Source organism: Peromyscus maniculatus, chromosome 3, assembly GCF_049852395.1.
Source record: "Peromyscus maniculatus bairdii isolate BWxNUB_F1_BW_parent chromosome 3, HU_Pman_BW_mat_3.1, whole genome shotgun sequence".
NCBI lineage: Eukaryota > Metazoa > Chordata > Mammalia > Rodentia > Cricetidae > Peromyscus > Peromyscus maniculatus.
In genome coordinates, this window is record NC_134854.1 from 99,722,261 (window position 1) to 99,743,337 (window position 21,077).

The 21,077-nt window shown below is 38.6% G+C and overlaps 1 protein-coding gene across 5 annotated transcripts in view; it reads right to left on the minus strand.

The window, feature by feature from the left end:
- Ctnna2 (catenin alpha 2) overlaps positions 1–21,077 on the minus strand; it is a 1,144,108-nt gene that overhangs the window by 886,149 nt on the left and 236,882 nt on the right. For all 5 annotated transcript variants that reach the window (XM_042273493.2, XM_042273492.2, XM_076566967.1 and 2 more), the window contains one exon: positions 17,944–18,139. In XM_042273493.2, the coding sequence (XP_042129427.1) occupies positions 17,944–18,139 (196 nt within the window). The remainder of the gene's footprint in view (positions 1–17,943; positions 18,140–21,077) is intronic.

The following is a 21,077-nucleotide window of genomic DNA, read 5'->3' on the forward strand; positions in this document are numbered from 1 at the left end:
TCTTGTTTTGAAGATACCCTTGTGCTGATTGACAGCTTTTCCAGTGTCTTCCCCAGTCTCTTTAACTTACAATGAGAATGAAAACTTTGCAGGAGCCAAACTGTGTCCTGATTGATTATTCAAAACAATTCATCCACAGGGCTGAACACATTGTCAATTAAGAATTAACTTCCTTTTTAAAATTTTATTTTGCAGGAGAAGCAACTCTTTTTATTTTTTTTTTATATAACACAAAATATTCTTTCCAGTGCTACTGCATTTTGAGGACTTATAATAAAGATAAGACAGAAAATATCAGGAATGTTTAAGGTCTTGAGAAAAGGTCAGAACTTATGCTACAGTGAGAGACTAGTGAGGAGGCATGGGTACAGCTTGAGTTGCACTTAACTTTTCATCTTCATCTCCTTTATGGATACCCCAGGTATGCATCACCCAGAGACAGGGGGCAGAGACTGCAAGCAGAAAGCTGAAACTGTTTATGCCCATTTGATGATAACCAGAATTTTCAGCAGGAGAATCTTTTGCTTTTACACATTGGCTATTTACTGGAGGTCAAGATCCCGGCTGGGGTGTGTTTTACCAATAAGCCTCCAGACTAAGTATTGGACTGTATTCATGGGGCAGCTTGGCATGCCCATGCTAGATTTGGAAGCCAGTGAGGGATCTAAAAAGAAGATAAGGACAGGAAGGTAAGGGCAGAGGGCAGCATTTCTTCTCATTAAGCAAACTGAAAGTAGAAAACTGCATTCTTTAAGTGTTATAGCTTAGGTATTTCATCAGACATGCAGACAACATCTGGGATTGTGAAAAAATGTGAATATTATCAGAATAAGAAAAGATACACTATCAACCCTAACTGCACCAAAACCCAAACTAAACCAAACCAAAATCAACCAACCAACCAAGCAAGCAAATAAGCCTAAACCTAAAACTAAGTCGTGCCTGCAAGTTATAGAAGAAGGTTCATTGGCACAATTGCCTAGTAACATCATAAATACCTCTCCTCTACTAAAACTTTGTATGGATGCCACTACAAATTTAGTTGTACTTCTACACAGATATCTGCCCAGCAATGGTCAAATAAACTCCATTGATTCCAATCTTGTGATTTATTGTTGTAAACAAAAACTATTGTTTCAAAATATCTGATGTGACCTTCATTTTTGTCTTTTGGGGCATCCCCTCATCTTAATATCTTTGACTATACCCACATTTTATTAGGAGTTTCACATGCCCATTACAATGTCCTGCTACTCTCCAATAAATATTATTATTCTTTTGAGGATCTCCTTGTGTTTGGGCTTTAATAGACAGACAGGTACTTTCATAGAAACTGTAAATCTCACTCTAAGACTAAGTTCTGGCATCTGCTGATCCCATGGAGAAGAGGATGATATCCCTGCCTCTGACCTACCAAATGGAAATCACATGAACCTGGCTACCTGTTCTGCTCAATTCTAAGACATTTTTTGTCACAAAATATTTGTAGTTAATTTGGATACCAGGGCTTCCCATTATGGACACATAACCTTGCTGACGGCTCTCCTGAGATTCACAGTGTGTGTCAACAACACACGATGGTGTCTTTAATACTGTAGAATGAAGGGCCAGGTTTAGCCTTTAGTATGTTTGGCAGCAGTGAAGGATTTCTCCAAATCCAGAGCCCTGGCAAACTCCTCTCCATCAAAGGCCATGTTGGACAGTTCCTCCTCTTCCTGGAATACAGGGTCCATGGCCTTACCAATTTTACCTGATCCATCCATAAACCCATAAAACTAAAGAGATAGTTAATACGTCGCTTCCTGTAGCCAGCCACTTCTAGCATCTGAATAAATGACTTTGCTACCACATTCCACTTAGAAAGCATCAAATGTTCCTGGAATTACTTATCCTTTCTAGCTGAGAATCATCAGAAATGTAGCTATAGTGTACATCTTTAAAGAATGTATCTTTACAGATGAAAAATAGCCAATTTAAGTCTTTAAAGTCTGTAGCTGGAGTTTTCTCCAGTCCCACCTAGGCCCCCAGCTGCTCTAACCCAAATAAACACACGGATGCTTATATTAATTAAAACTGTTTGGCCTAATGGCTCAGGCTTCTTGCTAGCTAGATCTTACACTTAAATTAACTCATAATTCTTATTTATGTTTAGCCACCTGGCTTGGTACCTTTTCCCAGTTCTGCCTAAACATCTTGCTTCCTCTGTGTCTGAGTGGCAACTCCTCACTCAGCCTTCCTGTTCCCAAAATTCTTCTCTCTCTTTGTCCCACCTATACTTCCTGCCTGGCTACTGGCCAATCAGCACTTTATTTATTAACCAATCAGAGCAACACATTCACAGCATACAGAGCGATATCCACAGCAAAAATCAGTCCCCTCCATGCTGGAATTAGACTCTTTGAGACATTCTGATCCATATTTCTGTTGGCTCACCATCCAACCACTGGCCCCTCATGGTAGCTGGGAATCCCTGACATCTTCCCATGTCATTACAAAAAGGTGAAGACTTCACCATCTTTGTTATCCTTTGGAGACACAAGCTGCCCAACTCTCATCATATTCTGCTGACCTCACTTGCTGAGGAAGGGGCAAATGTGGTGGTTCTGAATCACTGTGTAACCACTACCACCCGCTACCCCCCCCCACCCCAGGTGTCTATCTATAAGTGCTACAGAGGTCCCAACTGATTGGTGTCTTCCATCCTTCTGATTCTATGGAGATACACTCTGGATGGCCACCTAGTTTACACATTATTGATATGATAATTCTTCTACCAAGATATAGACAAGAGCCGGGCGGTGGTGGCGCACGCCTTTAATCCCAGCACTCGGGAGGCAGAGCCAGGTGGATCTCTGTGAGTTCAAGGCCAGCCTGGACTACCAAGTGAGTTCCAGGAAAGGTGCAAAGATACACAGAGAAACCCTGTCTCGAAAAACGAAAAAAAAAAAAAAAAAAAAAGATACAGACAAGAAACAAGAGAACATTGTTCAGCTGGACTGCAGATCTTTAAGAGTGAAAAGGGTGGACTGGAGAGATGACTCAGTCAGTACAATTCTTGCCTTGCACAAACAAAGATCAGAGTTTACTCCCTAGAATCTACACAAAAGTAAAATTATTCAAGCACTGATGAGGTAGACACAAGCAAATCTTTAGAAGTCTGTAGACAGGCAGCTTAGTCTGTTCAGTGAGTTCCAGGTAGGTGAGATGTCCTATCTCAGAAAAGGAAGGTAGATAACTTCTGAGGAATGACAACTGAGAATGTCTTCTGGCATTTATACTTAGAAGGTAGCCCTGTTGCTCTTTTTCTTCTTGAAACACACACACACACACACACACACACACACACACACACACACACACAGCAAAGAAAAAACTAAAGAGATATTAGAGGATAATTAAAACAATGTTTCTAGATGGGAAATTAAAAGTAAGGAAAAAGGGGTCTGATTCAGAGAAAAACAGCCCAGTATATGGTGAGGCCCCTGCTCATTCTGTATCTACTGAAGGAGATAAACACATCATTTTGTAGCTCTCAGGATGTTAGTCTATGAAGAAGTGCATCCCTGGTTATCTAGAGCCCTAGCCTTGAGAAGGGGAAATTATAGTGATGATATGTTTCAATTTAAAGGCCATCCTTTAAATTTATTAGGTGACATTAGAGATGACTGCTACCATTTCAATGAAAGCCCATAGAGGAATAGGTCAATATTTTTAATTGTGACATTTAAGAAATTACCCAAGCAGTAAGTTCATAAAGTCTGTGATTGGAAATAAACCAATTAATTCCTCTCCCTTCTGTGTATACCAAAAGATCACATTCTAATGAATGTAAATATTCAATTCTTCTGACTTTCATCCCTATGAATCTATATTGGGGCTCTAAAATAGAATTATTACAAGGAGCAACAATCAGCAGCACATTTCTAGTACAGAACATGATTTGGTTTTTTTAATGGCAATATTGCTAAATATTTTTATGTTTTAAAAGGTTAGTGTATAATGTAGCGGCCTGGAGAGAAGGCTCAGTGGTTAAGAATGCGCCTACTGATCCTGCACAGGAGCTGAGTTCAATTTCCAGCACCCAGTTCAGGTGGTTCACAAGCCTCTGTAACTCCAACTCCTGAAGATATGATGCCCTCTTCTGGTTTCCACAGGTACCTGCACTCATATTTATGTACCTGCACAGAGTCACATAAACATACTCATAATGAAAAATACAGTAAATATTTTTAAAAGGGCAATGAAGGAGGCTTGGAAAGTAGCTCAGTTGGTAAAGCACATGCTACCCAAGCATGAGTAACTGACTTAGATCTGGCACGCCCATGTATAGTAACCAGTAGTGGCACTGTATGCCTATAATTCCAGTACTTCAGTTAGGTAAGTTTTTTTTTTTTTTTTTTTTGCTTTTGCATACAACACAACTGGACACAACTGGATACTTTTTGCACTGGAAACCTAAGACTAAGGTCACCATCTAAACAGCATTCTCTAGAGCACAGCATGAGAAAATGTCAAAAACACCAGTGTTAGGTCTGTTGATTGGGAGAAATACCATTTCTTTTTTCTGTTTAACCGAGGGAACAGGAAAATAAACATACATTGTCAGGAACTTCAAAAAGAGGCGAGTTTCCCTTCCAACTCCATCCCATCCTCCCTCCTTTCTTTTCTACCTGTTTCTTATCTATTTTATCTGGAAGCCCAGGATTAGCTTCCGAAGACAAAGACTTCTTCTCAGCCCTGCAAATCTGGAGTGGCTTCTCCATAAATTATTGTATTGACTCTATGTCGACGCAGACTGTGGGTCTTCTGGGACTTTGCATTCGCAAGCACTTAGCAGAACACAGAATGGTTTGAGGAGTATTCTTTTCCTTGTGTCATTTTTTTTTCTTACTAAAAGCAGTCTAATTTAGAAGCATGCTCACTAAAGTCTCCATTTCAAAGAGGGGAGCTAATGAAGACAGTCTGGCTTACATCAAGTCACTGACACAGATCATAATTAGGGAAGCATGAGTGGGCCAGCTTTATCTTGGAAACCACATCCCATTAGTCACAATATTATGCCAAATGCATTGTTTGACTGAAATACAGACTGAGCTTACTCAGAAAGCCCTGGATGATCAAATTTCTTTATGTGCTAATGCAGGTTGCTTTCTTTTATGCATCCAGGGATCAGATGGTTGGCATATGGATGTTCCTTCAAGCAAAGTGAATTGCAAATGGAGCAAAAGTGTTTTGAGGATGGAAGTCCATAGGAGTATGCTTGACTAGCATTTGTCAGGCTCAAGGTTCAATCCCCAGCACTACAAACAAACAAACAAACAAACATAACACTCAAATTAAAAAAAAAATTCAAATGAAGTGACTGAGTGAGTGATCTCCCTGAAATACTGAACGATTTTATCATGAAAAACATCCTCTGAACAAGGGTTACAAGAAATCCTGAAGAAAGAGTGGAGCCAGATCTAAATTCCCAACAATACCCAGAAGGACAGCAATGGTCAAATGGTGAAGGCCCTGCCACTGGATGTCTCAAGACTTCAATGTTCTGAGATCCCTAAGGTTGCTCTTCACCTAGCTTCTAAGGGTGTATGTAAAACTTGTGCACCATGCCGGGCAGTGGTGGTGCCCACCTTTAATCCTAGCACTCGGGAGGCAGAACCAGGTGGGTCTCTGTGAGTTCAACGCCAGTCTGGTCTACAGAGCAAGATCCAGGACAGGCACTAAAACTTCACAGAGAAACCCTGTCTCAACAAAACAAAACAAACAAACAAACAAACAAACAAACAAACAAAAAAACCCTATGCACCAGTGAGCTCCTAAAAACCCTAACTCAGAGCTCCCCAAGTCACACAGCTCAGGTGCCCTGGAAGCTGAAAGATCTGGAACGTGAAAAAGCCCCAGTCAAAGCTGCCCATTCCGCTGCTACACTCCCGAGGACACGTGGCTCTGCAGAAGGCAACAGTCCTCTGATGTGTGTGACTTAAGCACTTTCCTGGTACCACCCAGTCTCTCATCTTGGTTTTTCCTACTGCTGTCCACAGACTTCTATCTTTCTTTGTTCTGTCTTTGACTATCCTTCTAAATCTCTCCTAGCTTTAACTTTCGTGTGGATGTCAATAGAACATCTTTATTTAGACTGACAGTTTTGTATCTGAGTAAAGAGTGTTAGACTCTATCAGGGATATTCAAAGCTCGATTTCCGAGTTGTATCCATACAGATCTATAATTGACCACTTCGTATCACGCATCACTCAAATAAGTCAGCTGCAGAATAAAAACTCATCAGTATTTGCTTTATTCTTGCCACTCTATTAAGCATCTCAACCCGAAGTTTGTTACTATGTTTCTTTTTCTTGTTGCACTCAGTTCAAGTAAGGAGACATCAATACCGATTCATAAATTGTGACAATCAAACCACAAGGGTGCCAGGTATTAATAATGAGGAAAATGGGTATGATATATAGAGTAACTTTTAGTACTGTATTTGCAAATTTTCTGCAATTATAAAATTATTCTAAGAAAGTTTATAGAAAACAATGGGACTGTGTAGGTAGTGTCATGTACATAAGCATTTGGAAATCAAGAAGTTAACATCCAGGGCTATAACACTTTTATGATCATGTTGTTTTTCATAAATCTGCCAGTCCACATTCAACATGGGTATGTCCTCTCACAACCATCTGAGTGAGTTATTTGTCACTTCATGCCTCTACCAGCATGTGCGTTCACCTGTTTCAGAGATCTCAGTGACTGGTGAAGGAGTAAAAGAAGTAAAATCTCGCTGTTTCCATCACTTTCCTCAGTCACAAGAATGAAAGCATTATTCGCTATGGTTCTTTCCCATCTGCACATCTTCTCTAGTGACGTTTCTGTTCCAATAATTCATTCAGTTTTTGAATTAGGTTGTTTTTTTTTTTTTTTTAATCATTGTTGAATTTTAAGAGTACTTTGGGTATTACAAATGAAGTCTTTCATCAGATCAGAGAAGTGGGGTACAGATCTTTTGTCTTTGACTGTGTTTTGTTTTATTTTTATTTGTATTTTCTATTGTACAGCACAGACTTTTTTTCACTTTTTAAAAACATTATTGCAATTGTGTGCATACATGATGTGTGCACGGGAGCTCGGGGGCATGCATGCCATAGTTTCGTGGAACTGGCTCTCTCCTTCCACCATTAAGCGAGTCCCTGCTGATGCATCTTGTCTTCTCCTTTAATTTTTTATTTTGATAGCAAGGCTCTACTTACCAATTTTTTGTTTTCTTTCATGTGTTAGTTTTTTTTAATTTCTCAAGCCATAGTTATACACTTGGAAATCACTAACTTATATAGTTTTTTTTTTATTCATTTATGTGTCTCACATCTGAGTGCAACATTGCTACAGGCAAGGCATGTCTGCTTTCTTTATTTTATATTCTCAGCACACAAAATAGGGCTTGTAAGAAGTGAACTCTTAAACACACTTCGTGTAATTATGCACGGGTGATCTATCAGAATACTGTTATTGACTGAAGAATATGGACAGTACTCCTGATAGCTAGCCAAATGATGGTGAGGCAACATACGCAGCATCTGACCGACCAATGGCGCAGCAGTAAACAAGCAGTAGTTGATGCTGTCATTGCTTTCGCTGCAACATCGCAACCTTCCCCAAAGCCAGGGGCTCCAGAGAGAGGAAGAAATGAAAGGATAATCAGGGGTTCTCTCCAACTCTCCTCCCACAAGGGCACTTTGTGGACCTGGAACACACCTGGGCCCTGAACTAAGTCAAAGTTGACTTACAATGGGTTTTATTTAATAAAATATGCAGCAGTTAAAATCTGAGAAAATGTTAACATTTGCATTAAAGTGAATCCAAAGGCATGTGGCATTTCCACAGGAACGTGTCTCTCATGATATTTTGATGTCCATCCTCTTATCTGTCCAACATTACATGCATATTTGTATTTCTTTTTGAACTTCTGAGGTGAAAACTTCTGGAAAGATATTTCCCTCTTTGGTATAGCAACCTGGATTGCTGAAATTCGATTTGTTTATATGCTTTTGAGAGGACACATCTTTCCACATGGGTGATTTAATCATTTTTGAAAAATTGGAGGTAGAATGACAGAGCCGTTTGACAGTGGGACCTCCCATACCAGGTTCTGAGCAGCTCCCAACTATGTGGACCACACTAGTGATATCAAGGGGAGTTTCACTTGAACCACAATCATTCCATGAACAACCCACGAACAAGAGGTGAGACAGAGTTATTAGGTGGTGAGTAGGCAACCTTACATCTTCTCAAGGGTATGAAGGGCTTCTTTCTCCCTTCTGCTGTTTTGTGTCTTATGATGTTATCCATTTGTTAACAGTCATTAAATAGCTGTTGACTCCGTAAAAATAAAATAGATAGCTATTTGACAATGATCTCTCAGTTCATCTGTGAGGTTAGTTCAAACAAGAGAAAAGCCAAGGGCTTTATCACAACTAATGAAATGCTGCACCATCACCTCGTTTTAGAAATTGGCTCCATGAAGACACCACTTTTTTTTTCACCTGCACCTCTGTCACGTTGAACCAAGATTTCACCATCAATGTGGGGTCACAATCACAAATGACTTGGTATACACCTCCTTGATGTCAGAGAAATTTCTTAATGCTTTTTATTTGTAATTGCCCAAACAGGGAGTGGTTAATAAGAATGCTGAGGTGTGAATTGAAGGTAGGAAATCCAGGACACTGCTCCCTGGCTTCAGAGGAAGTGGAGATGTAATAATGGAAGGACAAGGTGGAAGTCCTACTTTTCTAAATGCTGAGGCATAGGACCAGAGGCTGTGAGTGAATTTGGCATTGAAAAGAAAGATAAGAACAACTACCTTTACTATTCAAAGCACAGTTTTTGAGTCTACTTCAAATCTAAGAAAATTCTAGAACATGCTGTTACATAATGAAGAAACAAAGGATTCTTAGACTGATGATTAAACCTGTTATAAATTGATCTTTTCTACTATGCCCAAGGGATCAATAGTAATATCAGCTCTTTTCAGTAAATTAAAACAAAAATGAAATCAGATGAGAGATTTAAAAAGTTGCCAATGGCAGACATGTCTATTAAACCTCTCCAAACAATAAGCATCTATGGCTTACTAAACCCATCTCTCTTACTGTTCAAAATAATTAGGTAATTTTTATCTGATGAGTACAACTCATCTTTTCTATAAAACATTTGTGTGTATGTATGAGTTCACACTGATGTGTGTTTACATGTGGAAGTCAAAGACAAACCTCAGGTGTGTCTCTTTTCCATCTACCTTACTTGACACGGGGTCTCTCTTATGATATGTGCCACTACTCACACAGGCTAGCTGGCTGGAGCCTCAGGGATTCTCCTGTCTGCTCTTGCCATCTTGCTGTAGGAGCTCTGAGGTAAGAGTGCCACTGAGTCCAGCTTTCTGTGTGCTGTGGATACCTACTGAGCTGCTTCCCCTGACTACCATAAAGCCTCTCTAGACTTGGTCTCTCCTTTTTATTTGGTTTTCATGTAAAGGCACATTTCTTTTTTTTTTTTCATTTTATTTTATTTTACAATACTATTCAGTTCTACATAATAGCCACAGATTCCCTTGTTCTCCCCCTTCCTGCCCCCCTTCCCCCCAGCCCAGCCCCCCATTCCCACCTCCTCCAGAGCAGGGCCTCCCCGGAGGACTGAGATCAACCTGATAGACTCAGTCCAGGCAGGTCCATTCCCCTCCTCCCAGATTGAGCCAAGCGTCCCTGCATAAGTCCCAGGTTTCAAACAGCTAACTCATGCAATGAGCCCAAGACCTGGTACCACTGAAAGGCACATTTCTTAATTAAGCATCTCATGTTGCTTCCAGTTGAGCTCTTTCCCTTTCTGTTTACAGTTATGGCTTTCCTCTTTCTCTCTCTGATTTAGTCTATAAAACATAAACAAGCAAACAATTATACTCAACATTGTCTCTTAATGTTTCTCCATTATTCTTCTATTGCTTTCCTCCCATCCCTTGGTAATCAACCAATGCATCTTCTAAATGCCACTGTGTGGAAAGCATTATGTTGCTCTCCCCAAAGATACAGGGTAGTACACAATCACTCAGCTATGTCCCAAACTATCTACAGAGACAGAAAGAAACAAGTACAGTAAATAGTCCAAGAGTGATAAAGGCAGATCTATATAACTTTCTTGCCTAGCTCAATTATTATATTATCTACTGCAATTTTTCAGCATCTATCCCCTCCCCTGCCCACTTTACTACCCCCTGCTTCTGGCATTTCATTTGTATTTCAAATAGACATGTGTGTATGTATGTGCATTTGTATGCATATACATGTAGACACCCAAGGTCAATAGTGCCTTCCTTTACATGTCTCTCAGTGGTCCTTATGTTTACAGTTTATTTATTTGGCTAGGCTACCTCAGGCATCCCTGCTGTCCCATCCCCATGCCTTCTTTTTGACTATTGTCTTTGCCACTTTCTGAAAATTCAGTTTTAAATGTAATAATGCCACCTTTCTTGCAAAATCTGAAGTGTTCACAGTCTTCTGTGTCAGAAAAATTTAACATGCTGCCAGCATCCTAAGGTTGCAGATGGACCACTTTCTCCTTCATTAAAAGTCCGATTTCTTCATATTTTAGGACTCTACTGTTTCTCTTCACTTTCCATGGCAGCTTTCCCTTTCTAATTTATTTATATCCCACTCTCAATTCCAAATATGGGCTTTCTTCCCAAATTGTACATTCATCCCTTCTCTCTTCATCATCTAATACACTTACTCAAAGGAACGTTATATCTCTGGGATATTCATTTATCAACTTCAGAGATTTGCAAATCTCCTTGTTTTGCAAATGTCCCATCCCCACAGCCTCACCATCTGCTAGGGAGGGCTCCTCATTTATCAATGTCCAAAATCAAACTAGTTTCAACTCTGGTCCTGCTGTCCCTTAAGACTTCCCAATCATGTAGCCTGTGGCCCATACAAGAGCAAATTTTCACTCTTATTTTCCTTCAATAAATTGGAATGGTATTGATTGACTCTTTTCTGCAATGCTTGTAACATTCAGTTTTTGTTTCTCTTCTCATGTCTACCCTCACAATCATGGGTTATGAAAGCACTGAGCTTTTGTTTAGCTTCATATGCTATGGTAACTACACATGAACCATGTGTCTGCACCAGGTGTTTTCTAATTCAGTCAGTTTTTCATAAACTTGGTGTATTGGCCAAAGTTCTATTGCTATGAAGATACACCATGACCATGCAAATCTTATAAAGGAAAACCTTTAATTGGGGCTGGTTTACAGTTCAGAGGTTTAGGCCATTGTCATCATGAAGGGAAGCATGTCAGCACACAGGCAGACATGGTGCTGGAAGGGTAGCTGAGAGTTCTACATCCAGATTGACAGGCAGCAGGAAAAGAGAGTAATCACTGGGCCTGGCTTGAACTTATAAAACATCAAAGCCCACTCATCCCCCAGTGACACATTTACTCCAACAAGATCACACCTACACCACTAGGCCATATTTCCTAAAGACACTCTCTAAGCATTCAAATCTATGAATTTAAGGGGGTCATTCTTATTCAAATCACCACACTTGGCATGTTAATCTTTCAACACACTCCTGTAAGGTAACAACCAGCTATTTACCAGCTTCTTGCTTCCTTTCTCCCTCTTTGCCTCCCTCCCTTCCTTCTATTATGTTCTCTAAAATAATCTTAGTTGCCAAACTTCCTCAGCCTTGACCCTCCTCACCACCTTAGCGTAGTTGAAACTGTACCATCATACAAAGCCGCTCATTATATCAGGTCTTCTCTGTCCATCCTCACTTATCCACAGCCTTTGGAAATGACTTAAAATCCTCACTCCACTATTACTCACCAATTTTCAATAAACATGTACCTTTACCATCACATTTTTCTTATTAACTTCATCAGCGTACCTTCCTTTTCTTTGAAACTTCCTTAATATTTAACTGTCTTATAGACAGAACTGCTAAATATCATCTTACACGTTTTCTAAGAGCCTGTAGTACATCATGATTGCAAAGTCCACCATCATAAGATGTTGCAATCTACTATATTTTAATGTAAAGTATCAGGCTGATTTTCCTAAATAAGTTTTATACACCTACATCTAAGTAAACTACAAGGTTGGAAGCTTTGCAAAATAACATTAAGATTTAAACCTTGCATGAGAAAATGATGTGTACTTATTCAAATATTTAATTTAAGACAAAACAGGCACTGTTGAGAGACAACTACACTTAGCATCGATCACCTGTGCCACTAGCTAACAGGCTCTATCGACCATCTATGGGCACATTATGCAGAATTGGAAACTTAGTCCATTTGTTCAGGAATAATTTGCACAGAGGCATCAAGTGCAGAGCTTAAAACATTAATGCCCAGGTCATACTCCAGGAATCTGATTTCTCTGATAGGAAATGGATGTTAGGTTTTTAAAAGCTTCTTGGATGATTATGATACTAACCAAAGTTGGAGATGTGCTTTCAGTTCAGGAAAGTCTTGGTGGTAAATACTTTATATGTTTTAAGCTTTCTGAGCACTTCATTGTAGAGATGTGTTTATAGCAGTTTCTGTGTTCTCTGCTTTTGAAAAGTTTTGCTATGTGTGGTTCATATGTACACATCTATTCTCATGTGACATGCAGGGTCTACATACAACTCCCACCATCTCTGAGTCATGCAAAGACAATCAGTCATCAGAAAGATCATTGAATGCTAGCTTGGTGCTTCAGCAGCCTCCTTGAGAGGATTCAGGTTTGTTAGTCAACAGGCAGGAGATGAGATCTACTGGATAATCGTTACTGGGAGAGGGAAAGCCATTTTATTCAGGGATGTGACCATTCGTAAGTTGTCTATGCTTCTGTAAGTAACCCCTCACTCATTCTCCTGTAAGCAATACAACTGAACTCACTGCATCACCACAAAGAGAAAAAGAAAATCAGGCAGGAGAGCGAGCAATTTCCAAAGATACAGAGGAAGTCAACAAATCATAATGTATAAATCTATTGCAGCATTTAAGTCTTTCTCTTTCTCTCTTCTTTTTTTCTTCGTGTGTGTGTGTGTGTGTGTGTGTGTGTGTGTGTGTGTGTGTGTGTGACTGTGTCTGTGTCTACTTGCACGCACCAAGGGACCAAGGTGTGCTTTTGGAGCTCCTTCTATGATGTGGGTCCCAGACCTAGTGGCAAGACCTTTTACATGCTGAGTCATCTCACCCAATAGACACTTAGGTTTTGAAAATGCCCTTGACCTCTTTGAGTGAAAACAACCACCTAGGGTAAACACAGTCATTCTTTATATTTGAAAATTGGAAACACCAACTCTTAACATACTTGGGAAATTTAGTCTACATCATCTAGTTATTTGCTAAAGTAATACTAGAATTTAAAATCTTGACTAAGCTTCTAAAGATCTAATGAGTTCCCTGGAAAGCTGTTGTGTAGCTTTGAATGAGCATGGCCCCAGTAGGCTCATATATTTGAATGTACCAGCTGCTGGACCTGTTTGAGACCTATCAGGAGGTGTGACCTTGTTGGAGGTGCTATGTCACTGGGCGTGGGCTTTGAGGTTTCAAAAGCTAATACCAATGCCAGTGTCTCTCTTGGCTTTGTGCTTGTAGGTTAAGATGTAAGCTTTCAGCTACTCATCCAGCAACATGCAGACCTACCTGCTGCCATGTTCCCCACCCATAATAGTCATGGACTAACCCTCTGGAACCATGAGCCCAAAACTAAACACTTCCTTTTATAAGTTGTCTTGATCAAGGTGTTTTGTCACAGCACTTGAAAGGTAACCAAGACAGCTTCTGATCTCAACATCACTCACTGTGAGTTAAAGCATCAAGCTCTAGGCTAGATAGACAGTGTTGTAATCACTGTCCCTATGCTGATAAAGTTCAAATCCAGCCTTGGAAGCTTATACACTTACTCAAGTATTTTATTTAAGATAAATCAAGCAGACAGTTCACACACACACACACACACACACACACACACACACACACACACACTTGGAAAACTTATCTTCATCCAAGTATAAGTCAGCAGAGTTCCAGATTTCGAACACTGGAATATAAATTTTGAAAATGTATTTTTGATATATGTTCTTCATGTATACATCATCATATCCTTATTCAAAGAATCCTCTACAGATTGTAATTTGAAAGTATAAATTTTCTGTAGAATACACTAGGGCTAAATGATAATAACCATGCATTCTGAGTACCTTTCATATCAAGCATGCATCCTAGATTTAAGAAGATAATAAGTTTTCAGGTGAAAATAAATAAATTTAAACAAAACTAAATTTAACCATGCTAAGATGCAATAACCATATTTTAAATGCATAATTTTGTATAAGACCTCAAAAGATTAAATAATTAAAACTATGCACATCCAGGAGCTATAAATAAACAAAATGAAATGACTCCATTTAATACCAGAAATCTGAAATTGGGCATGTAAAACCCCTAGATTCTCTTTATGCTGGAAAAAAAAGTGGCAATGTTTTGAAGATTTTGTTTGAAAACACACAAAATAGGCTGAGGATGGAAGGTCAGAGGTAAATCACTTGTCTTGTTTGGGCAAAACCTTGGAACCAATGTCAGCACTAGGTAGAATGAAAGAGAAAGTGGGAAAGAAAGACAGGGAGAAGAAAGAGAGAGGGAGAAGAAGAAGAAACAGCATGAGTGAGAGAAGAAAAAGGGATGAGAATGAGGAAAGGCAGGCTGGATGCAGGCAGGATCATTTTTCTATGCAATAATAAGGCTGATAAATTTGTTCCATCTAGATAGTATTAGATAAATAAGCCATGCATGGACACTGAAGAAAACACTTTTAAAGAAACCATTACCTCCAAATGTAAATGGTCCTATGATTTTTAACTTGTATGTTAACAAAAAATATATGTGTGTATGATGGAAGCCATGATACTGTACTTTAAATGTTAAATAACTAAGTACTCCTGCCCTCATCTACACCTTTTCTCATGGGTTCCTTTCTTCTTGTCATTCTGAAAATCAGCTCAGGTTCTACATTGTGCATAAAAGCCAAAATAAAGAGTAATATGGAAACTGACTGAAGCCAGATGAGCTACAGAAATCACACGGTGAAGAAAGAGCTGAGTTGTCATTGGGGAAGGGGAGAAAGGAGACAAGAAAATCTGCCAGCACAGTAGTGGAACAGGAGCTTTAGGACTCCATTGCTTGGAAAGAGTTGCATCTATGACAGCTGCTAAGCATCTAGAGTGTAAGGCAGATATCCCAAAGCAAGGACACTAAAAAGGGAGTTTTGAGCAAGCATTTCAGTAATTTGACTGTTAATTTACATGTGACACTGTTCAGAAAAAGTAACACATGGCCACAGGATTTCATACAGGTTACCCATAAGCATCAATTTTGGAAAAGATGTACAGAGTACTCTTCAAATATTCTCAGAATATCAACCACTGTAAGCTGTCCTAAATTAGAATCTTGTTTTCTCACATGACAAGGAAAATCTAGCCAATTGGTTATTCTATTGGAGCTACAGTAGATCATTTCATATAGGCTTCATGGCAACCAAACATCAAGTTCCAAAGACTGCAGCTAACTTAGAAGAAGAAGAAGAAGAAGAAGAAGAAGAAGAAGAAGAAGAAGAAGAAGAAGAAGAAGAAGAAGAAGAAGAAGAAGAAGAAGAAGAAGAAGAAGAAGAAAAATGAAGGAAAACCTATGGGGTTGCTGCAGAAACTAAACAGGAAAATGTATTAGCAAAGAAGACAGATGCTTAAAAGAGGTAGAGATATCAAAACTCTCCACTGTGAATATGCTCAGTACCTTGAGAACACCGAGGGCTTCACAGGTACAAACGATTGGCAGACTGAGCACATCCTGTATTTTTTACATGTGCACATTAGTATACATAAGAAAACAACAGCAAAAAGTCATTATCCAGGGCACAGATGCATGAAGGCAAGCAGATGTCTAACCATCCTTCAGGAAAACATCAAATTCCAAGTGCAGTTCAAAACTCGGAGGTATTCATACTTTCAGGACACATATACACTCGTGCTCTGTTCACAAAGGTGGAATATGGAACATTAAACATGTCCAGTAGAAGCAACTATTTGAGTCAGTATAATATAAATGAAGTTAACTTTTAGGAGGAAGGCAAGAGAATAGTGGCATGAAGTATAGTCCAAAGCTGGGAAGAAAGCTTGGTTAAAACTCTTACCACAAAATTGTGAGGACTAGGGTTCTGATCTCCAGAAACCCATGTAAATTTTGGGTGAGTGTGGTAGACTGTCTGTAATTGCAGCCTTAGAAACTGGAGACAAGGGTTCCACAGACTAAACCGTTAAGAAATACTGTCTATATTGGCACAACCCAAGTTTGATTGAGAGATCCTGTTTCATTGATTAAAGTGGAAAATCAATAGAGGATGATTTTTCACATCAAACTTGTGCCCCACAAACATAGAGACACCCGACACATGCAAAAAATACGCACATACATCTGTACATCATATACACAAAGAAATGAGGAAAATTTCTGTGTCTGCATGAAAGGAAAGATGGATTTTAATTTAGAATACTAAACATTCATCCCTGAACAGCAAAAGACAGTAAGATGGCACCAAGAGTATAAATAGACCATTCATTCATCCAAAAATTATTTAATGACATATTCCTTTAGACATTACAAATCAGTGTTCAACAAATAATTTGGTATATGCCTTCCTTAACTGAGAGTGTGGTCAGATAGAATGTCACTTCTACTTTGACACACTTCACGACATTTTGCCTAGGGAATGGTGCTGCTTCCAAAAGGCTTGATCCTTCCACATCCATTAACTCAGTTAAGACAATCCCCTACAGAGTGTCAAATGTATGCAATCCCTTGAGTCTCTTTGGTTGATTTTAAGTTGTGTCAAATTGATCATTAAAGCTAACACACACACACACACACACACACACACACACACACACACACACGCATATATATATATATACACACATATATTATATATATATACATATATACATATATATACACATATATACATATATATATGAATATGTTCATTTATTTAAGCATAAGAAAATAGTAATTTTCTTCACAAGAGCAAAATAACAAAGTCCACTCCAAAGTCTGTGAACATATATATGATGGAATATTATTAGTCATGAACAGCTAACAGAATGGTATATGCTACAGTGTGCATGGTTGCTGAGGACATTGTACTTAATGAAATAAGCCAGATAGAAAAGGACATACTGCAGGATTCCACTTCTATGAAATAGCAAGAGTTGTCAAAGAGATGAAGAGTGAGTCACAGAGACTTTGGGGAAAGGTATATGGATAGTTGAGTGAATGCATACAGTTTTACTTTTCTAAGAAGAAGAATTTCTAGTTTCTCAAAGATGTGCATAGACTTACAACAATAAACTGTAAATGAACCTTAAAAATAATTCAAATAATATTTTTCTGTTACATGTATTTTATTGCACATAAAAAAATGTTGAAATGCCAAACAAGCTCTATGTTAACTAGCTAGATGTGTGAGAATATAGACTAAAATGATAATTAAAGGATAACATGGAACATTTGTTCTACATGGTTTTGCATCTTCCTTAAAATATTGAGAATTTAGTCATTTTATAAGGATGGCATATTCCAAATCCATACCAAGATAAGTTTGACAGGAGAATTTGTTTTCATCTACCAAGAGCAAGCAATTGGAAGATTTCTAAGCAACAGCAAAATCATGATGTTTGGAGCCATGTCCACACTTCAAACAGCAAAATATTTATGCAATTAATCCCAGCAAATATTGTAAACGTCAGGTGCAGAGAGCAAACAAGGTAAACTATCCCTTTGATTCTAAAGAACAATGTCCTGCTCGCACAGCAACCCTCAGTATCAGTACCATCCCATCCCACCTACCTTGCTTCCGCACATCCTCTACGGCAGCCACCAACTCTTCTTTGAGGTCTTGACTCTCCTTAGCAATCTGCTCACCCTTTTCCAGGAAGTTTTGAGTAGCTTGTTCTACGGATGCTGCCAGCACATGAGCTTTCTTTGACCTCCCTTTCTTTTTACCTGATGGCCCTTTGTTGCTTGTGTTGACAAGTGTCGTCACCTGAAACACAAAAGAAAAACTATAAACCCATTCTTTAAGACTTTCTAGAGATCAGCTGTTGGTTTATAATGTCTAACTATCCATTAAGGCCAGGAAAAGGTGTTGGATCATTTAGAGCTATGGTTACAGGCAGTTGTGAGATTCCCAGTCTTTGTCCTAGGAGCTCAATATAGAACCCATGCAAGAATAAGTGCCCTTAACTGCGAAGCCATAGCTCCAGCCCTAACTCCTTTCTGAATACTATAACTTGGACAAAAAATTGCCAATTTTCACTTATCACTATATACAGAAAACTATTTAATTTTTTAAATAAAGCTTTTCATATCTTTCAAAAAACTTGTTCACCACTATAGACACCAGAACATTTATTCTGTACCTGAGAGAAATCTGAAGGGGAGGAATAAATTCAGGTGCTCTACAACATGTCAATAACTGTTGCTGTTTCATTTTTACTATTGAACAAGGGACTTACCAGCTTCCTAAGAGGGACAATTTTGTGATCTGTTTCAATGTGCACATATCATGCTAAGACCATTAAAGCTTTCTTTCAGTTTTTAAAGAAGCCAGTCCAAAGAAAAGTTCTATCAAATGGTACAGTCATGATGTTAGTCCACATGGTGGAGTAGGCAAAGTTTTTGGTCAATGTCATGATCAATATTCATGTCCTTTTACAGCCATAGGCAACACCAAAGGAAGCAAAGCTTTAAATCAACACGTATTTTGATGATCAGTATAGGTAGGATCACTTCAGAAGTGGTCAATACAGTGTTAGGAGCTATTATCTTCAACTCTCTTTTGATTAATCAGACACAGTAAGTTATATAAACACAAGCACATTTGAGCATGAACATTAGATTAAAAAGTAACACAAAAAACCCCTAATATCCTTAAAATTATAATGCAGCCAGTGGCAGTTTTACTGCAAACTGTGCATGTAATGAGGGACACATTCCAGTCTTTTCAATCCCAGCTATACAGAACAATCACCAAAAGAAAGGATTACTTGTCACAGGGGTTGCTTTTGAAGACATAGTGAGTACAACAATATGCTACTCATCCAAGAAGATCAAGGTTCTAGAACAGTCCAACACCTGGGAACAGCATGTACCCCAAGCAAGCAACAATGACCATTGGAAAAATCTCATCTTGATCTGTGCACTTTTCGCCAAAGGAAATATTTGCTATTTTCATTTAGTTGTAATGCATTCTCATCATATATGTAGTTTTGTGAATATTTGTGATCTCTATTGTTACACTTTTCAAATTAAAAAAGAATAGAAGGGTATGGTGGTATTTTATTTGTGCTGAAATGTGATTTTATTTGTATGTTAATAAATAAAGTTGCTTGGGGGTCAGAGCTAATAGCAAGCCATAGCAGAGCTGGGCATTTGTGGCACACGCCTTTAATCCCAGCACTTGGTAGAAGAGCTAGGTAGATCTCTGTGTGGTAAAGGATACAGCCAGCATTGGAGATACATGCCTTTAATCTCAATACCATAGAAGACGTGGAGGGCTATACATATAGGCAGTGATGAGGCAGTCATGTGTTTGGGTTTACAACCAATGAGAAGGCAGAACAGAAAGACTATATAAAGACAAACACACAGGACGTAGGTCCCTTTCGGAGAGGTCTCTTGGTTTAAGAGGCTAGCTGCAGCAGGTGGTAAGGCTCTTAGCTCTGATCTCTTGGCTTTCTTCTTTGCATTGGTTCTGTGTTTCTTATTTAATAAGACAGTTGGTTACATCTACAGATGTAAGAAATATTAATTTTAGATAGACTGACAGTTTTTAAGAACTGGGAGCTAATCCTGATGCTACCAAAATAGCTGAATGTCTATATAACAGATTCATCGCTTATAAAGGCAAATGAATGTCAACTCTTCTGCTATCTCAGTGCATTACTGTATTAAGTACATTGAGAAGATACTCATAATAACAAAGATATCTTAGCTTCCTTCATGTTGCTCCTTAATTAGGGAGATTCTCCTCTAGGTTCTGTGACCTCACCAGACACACTTATTTGCTAAGTCTGCATTACTAACATGAATTCTCTCCTATTGAGCAGGAGATAGAAGTGTCACTGTTGTACTTTGGGGGCTATCATGACATTTTGGTCACCTAAACAATGGCAATACCAGTTGACATTCCAATGTGGATGAAATAAATATCATAGCACTAAACCCTTCATGAAGACTTATAGGCAATTGATGACCATTGGGAGAGAATCAGTTTTCTCCAAGTCTAAGCTTCTAATTGGTTATCTAGTATCAAGTAATCAGTACTGAAAACATATACATATGAGCAACACTAAATCAACTCAGCATGTTATACACTTTGTGTGTGTGTGTGTGTGTGTGTGTGTGTGTGTGTGTGTAAAAGTAGTGATTAAAGAAAAACTGAGATGAATCTGGGGAGCAAATAGGGGCTGGGGATGGTTGTAACGTGCTACACATACATGATTTTATTAAAATTTATTAAAAGAAGATTCTTGAGAAAATGTGAAAAAAATAATTTGAATGTCTATAAGAACAAAGAGGGAGTTGATTTTAAATAATTGATAAAACCATTTTGAAAAAAGATCTAAGAATATAGCAGTAACCTGCAGCCATGAGACAAGTAACTAATACATCTGATGCACTCAAGGTTCTCATAATCTTGAGTCCATATTACCAGAGATATCTCTAATATACGATGTCTAGTGTTACATGGAGAAAATGATAGCATTTAACAAAGAACACTTATGATAACCTACATAACTGATTACCCCCAACACTCCTGGAAGAACTCAAGATAGTAAAGATGTATATTTTTCCCAGTTTAGACTATAAGCAACACATTCTAAATATATATAGTAAATTCGTAAGATGTTCCCTAAACTATGAGCTGGAATTAAGCCCTCCCCATCTATGCTGTTTCTGTCAGGGGTTTTGTCATACTG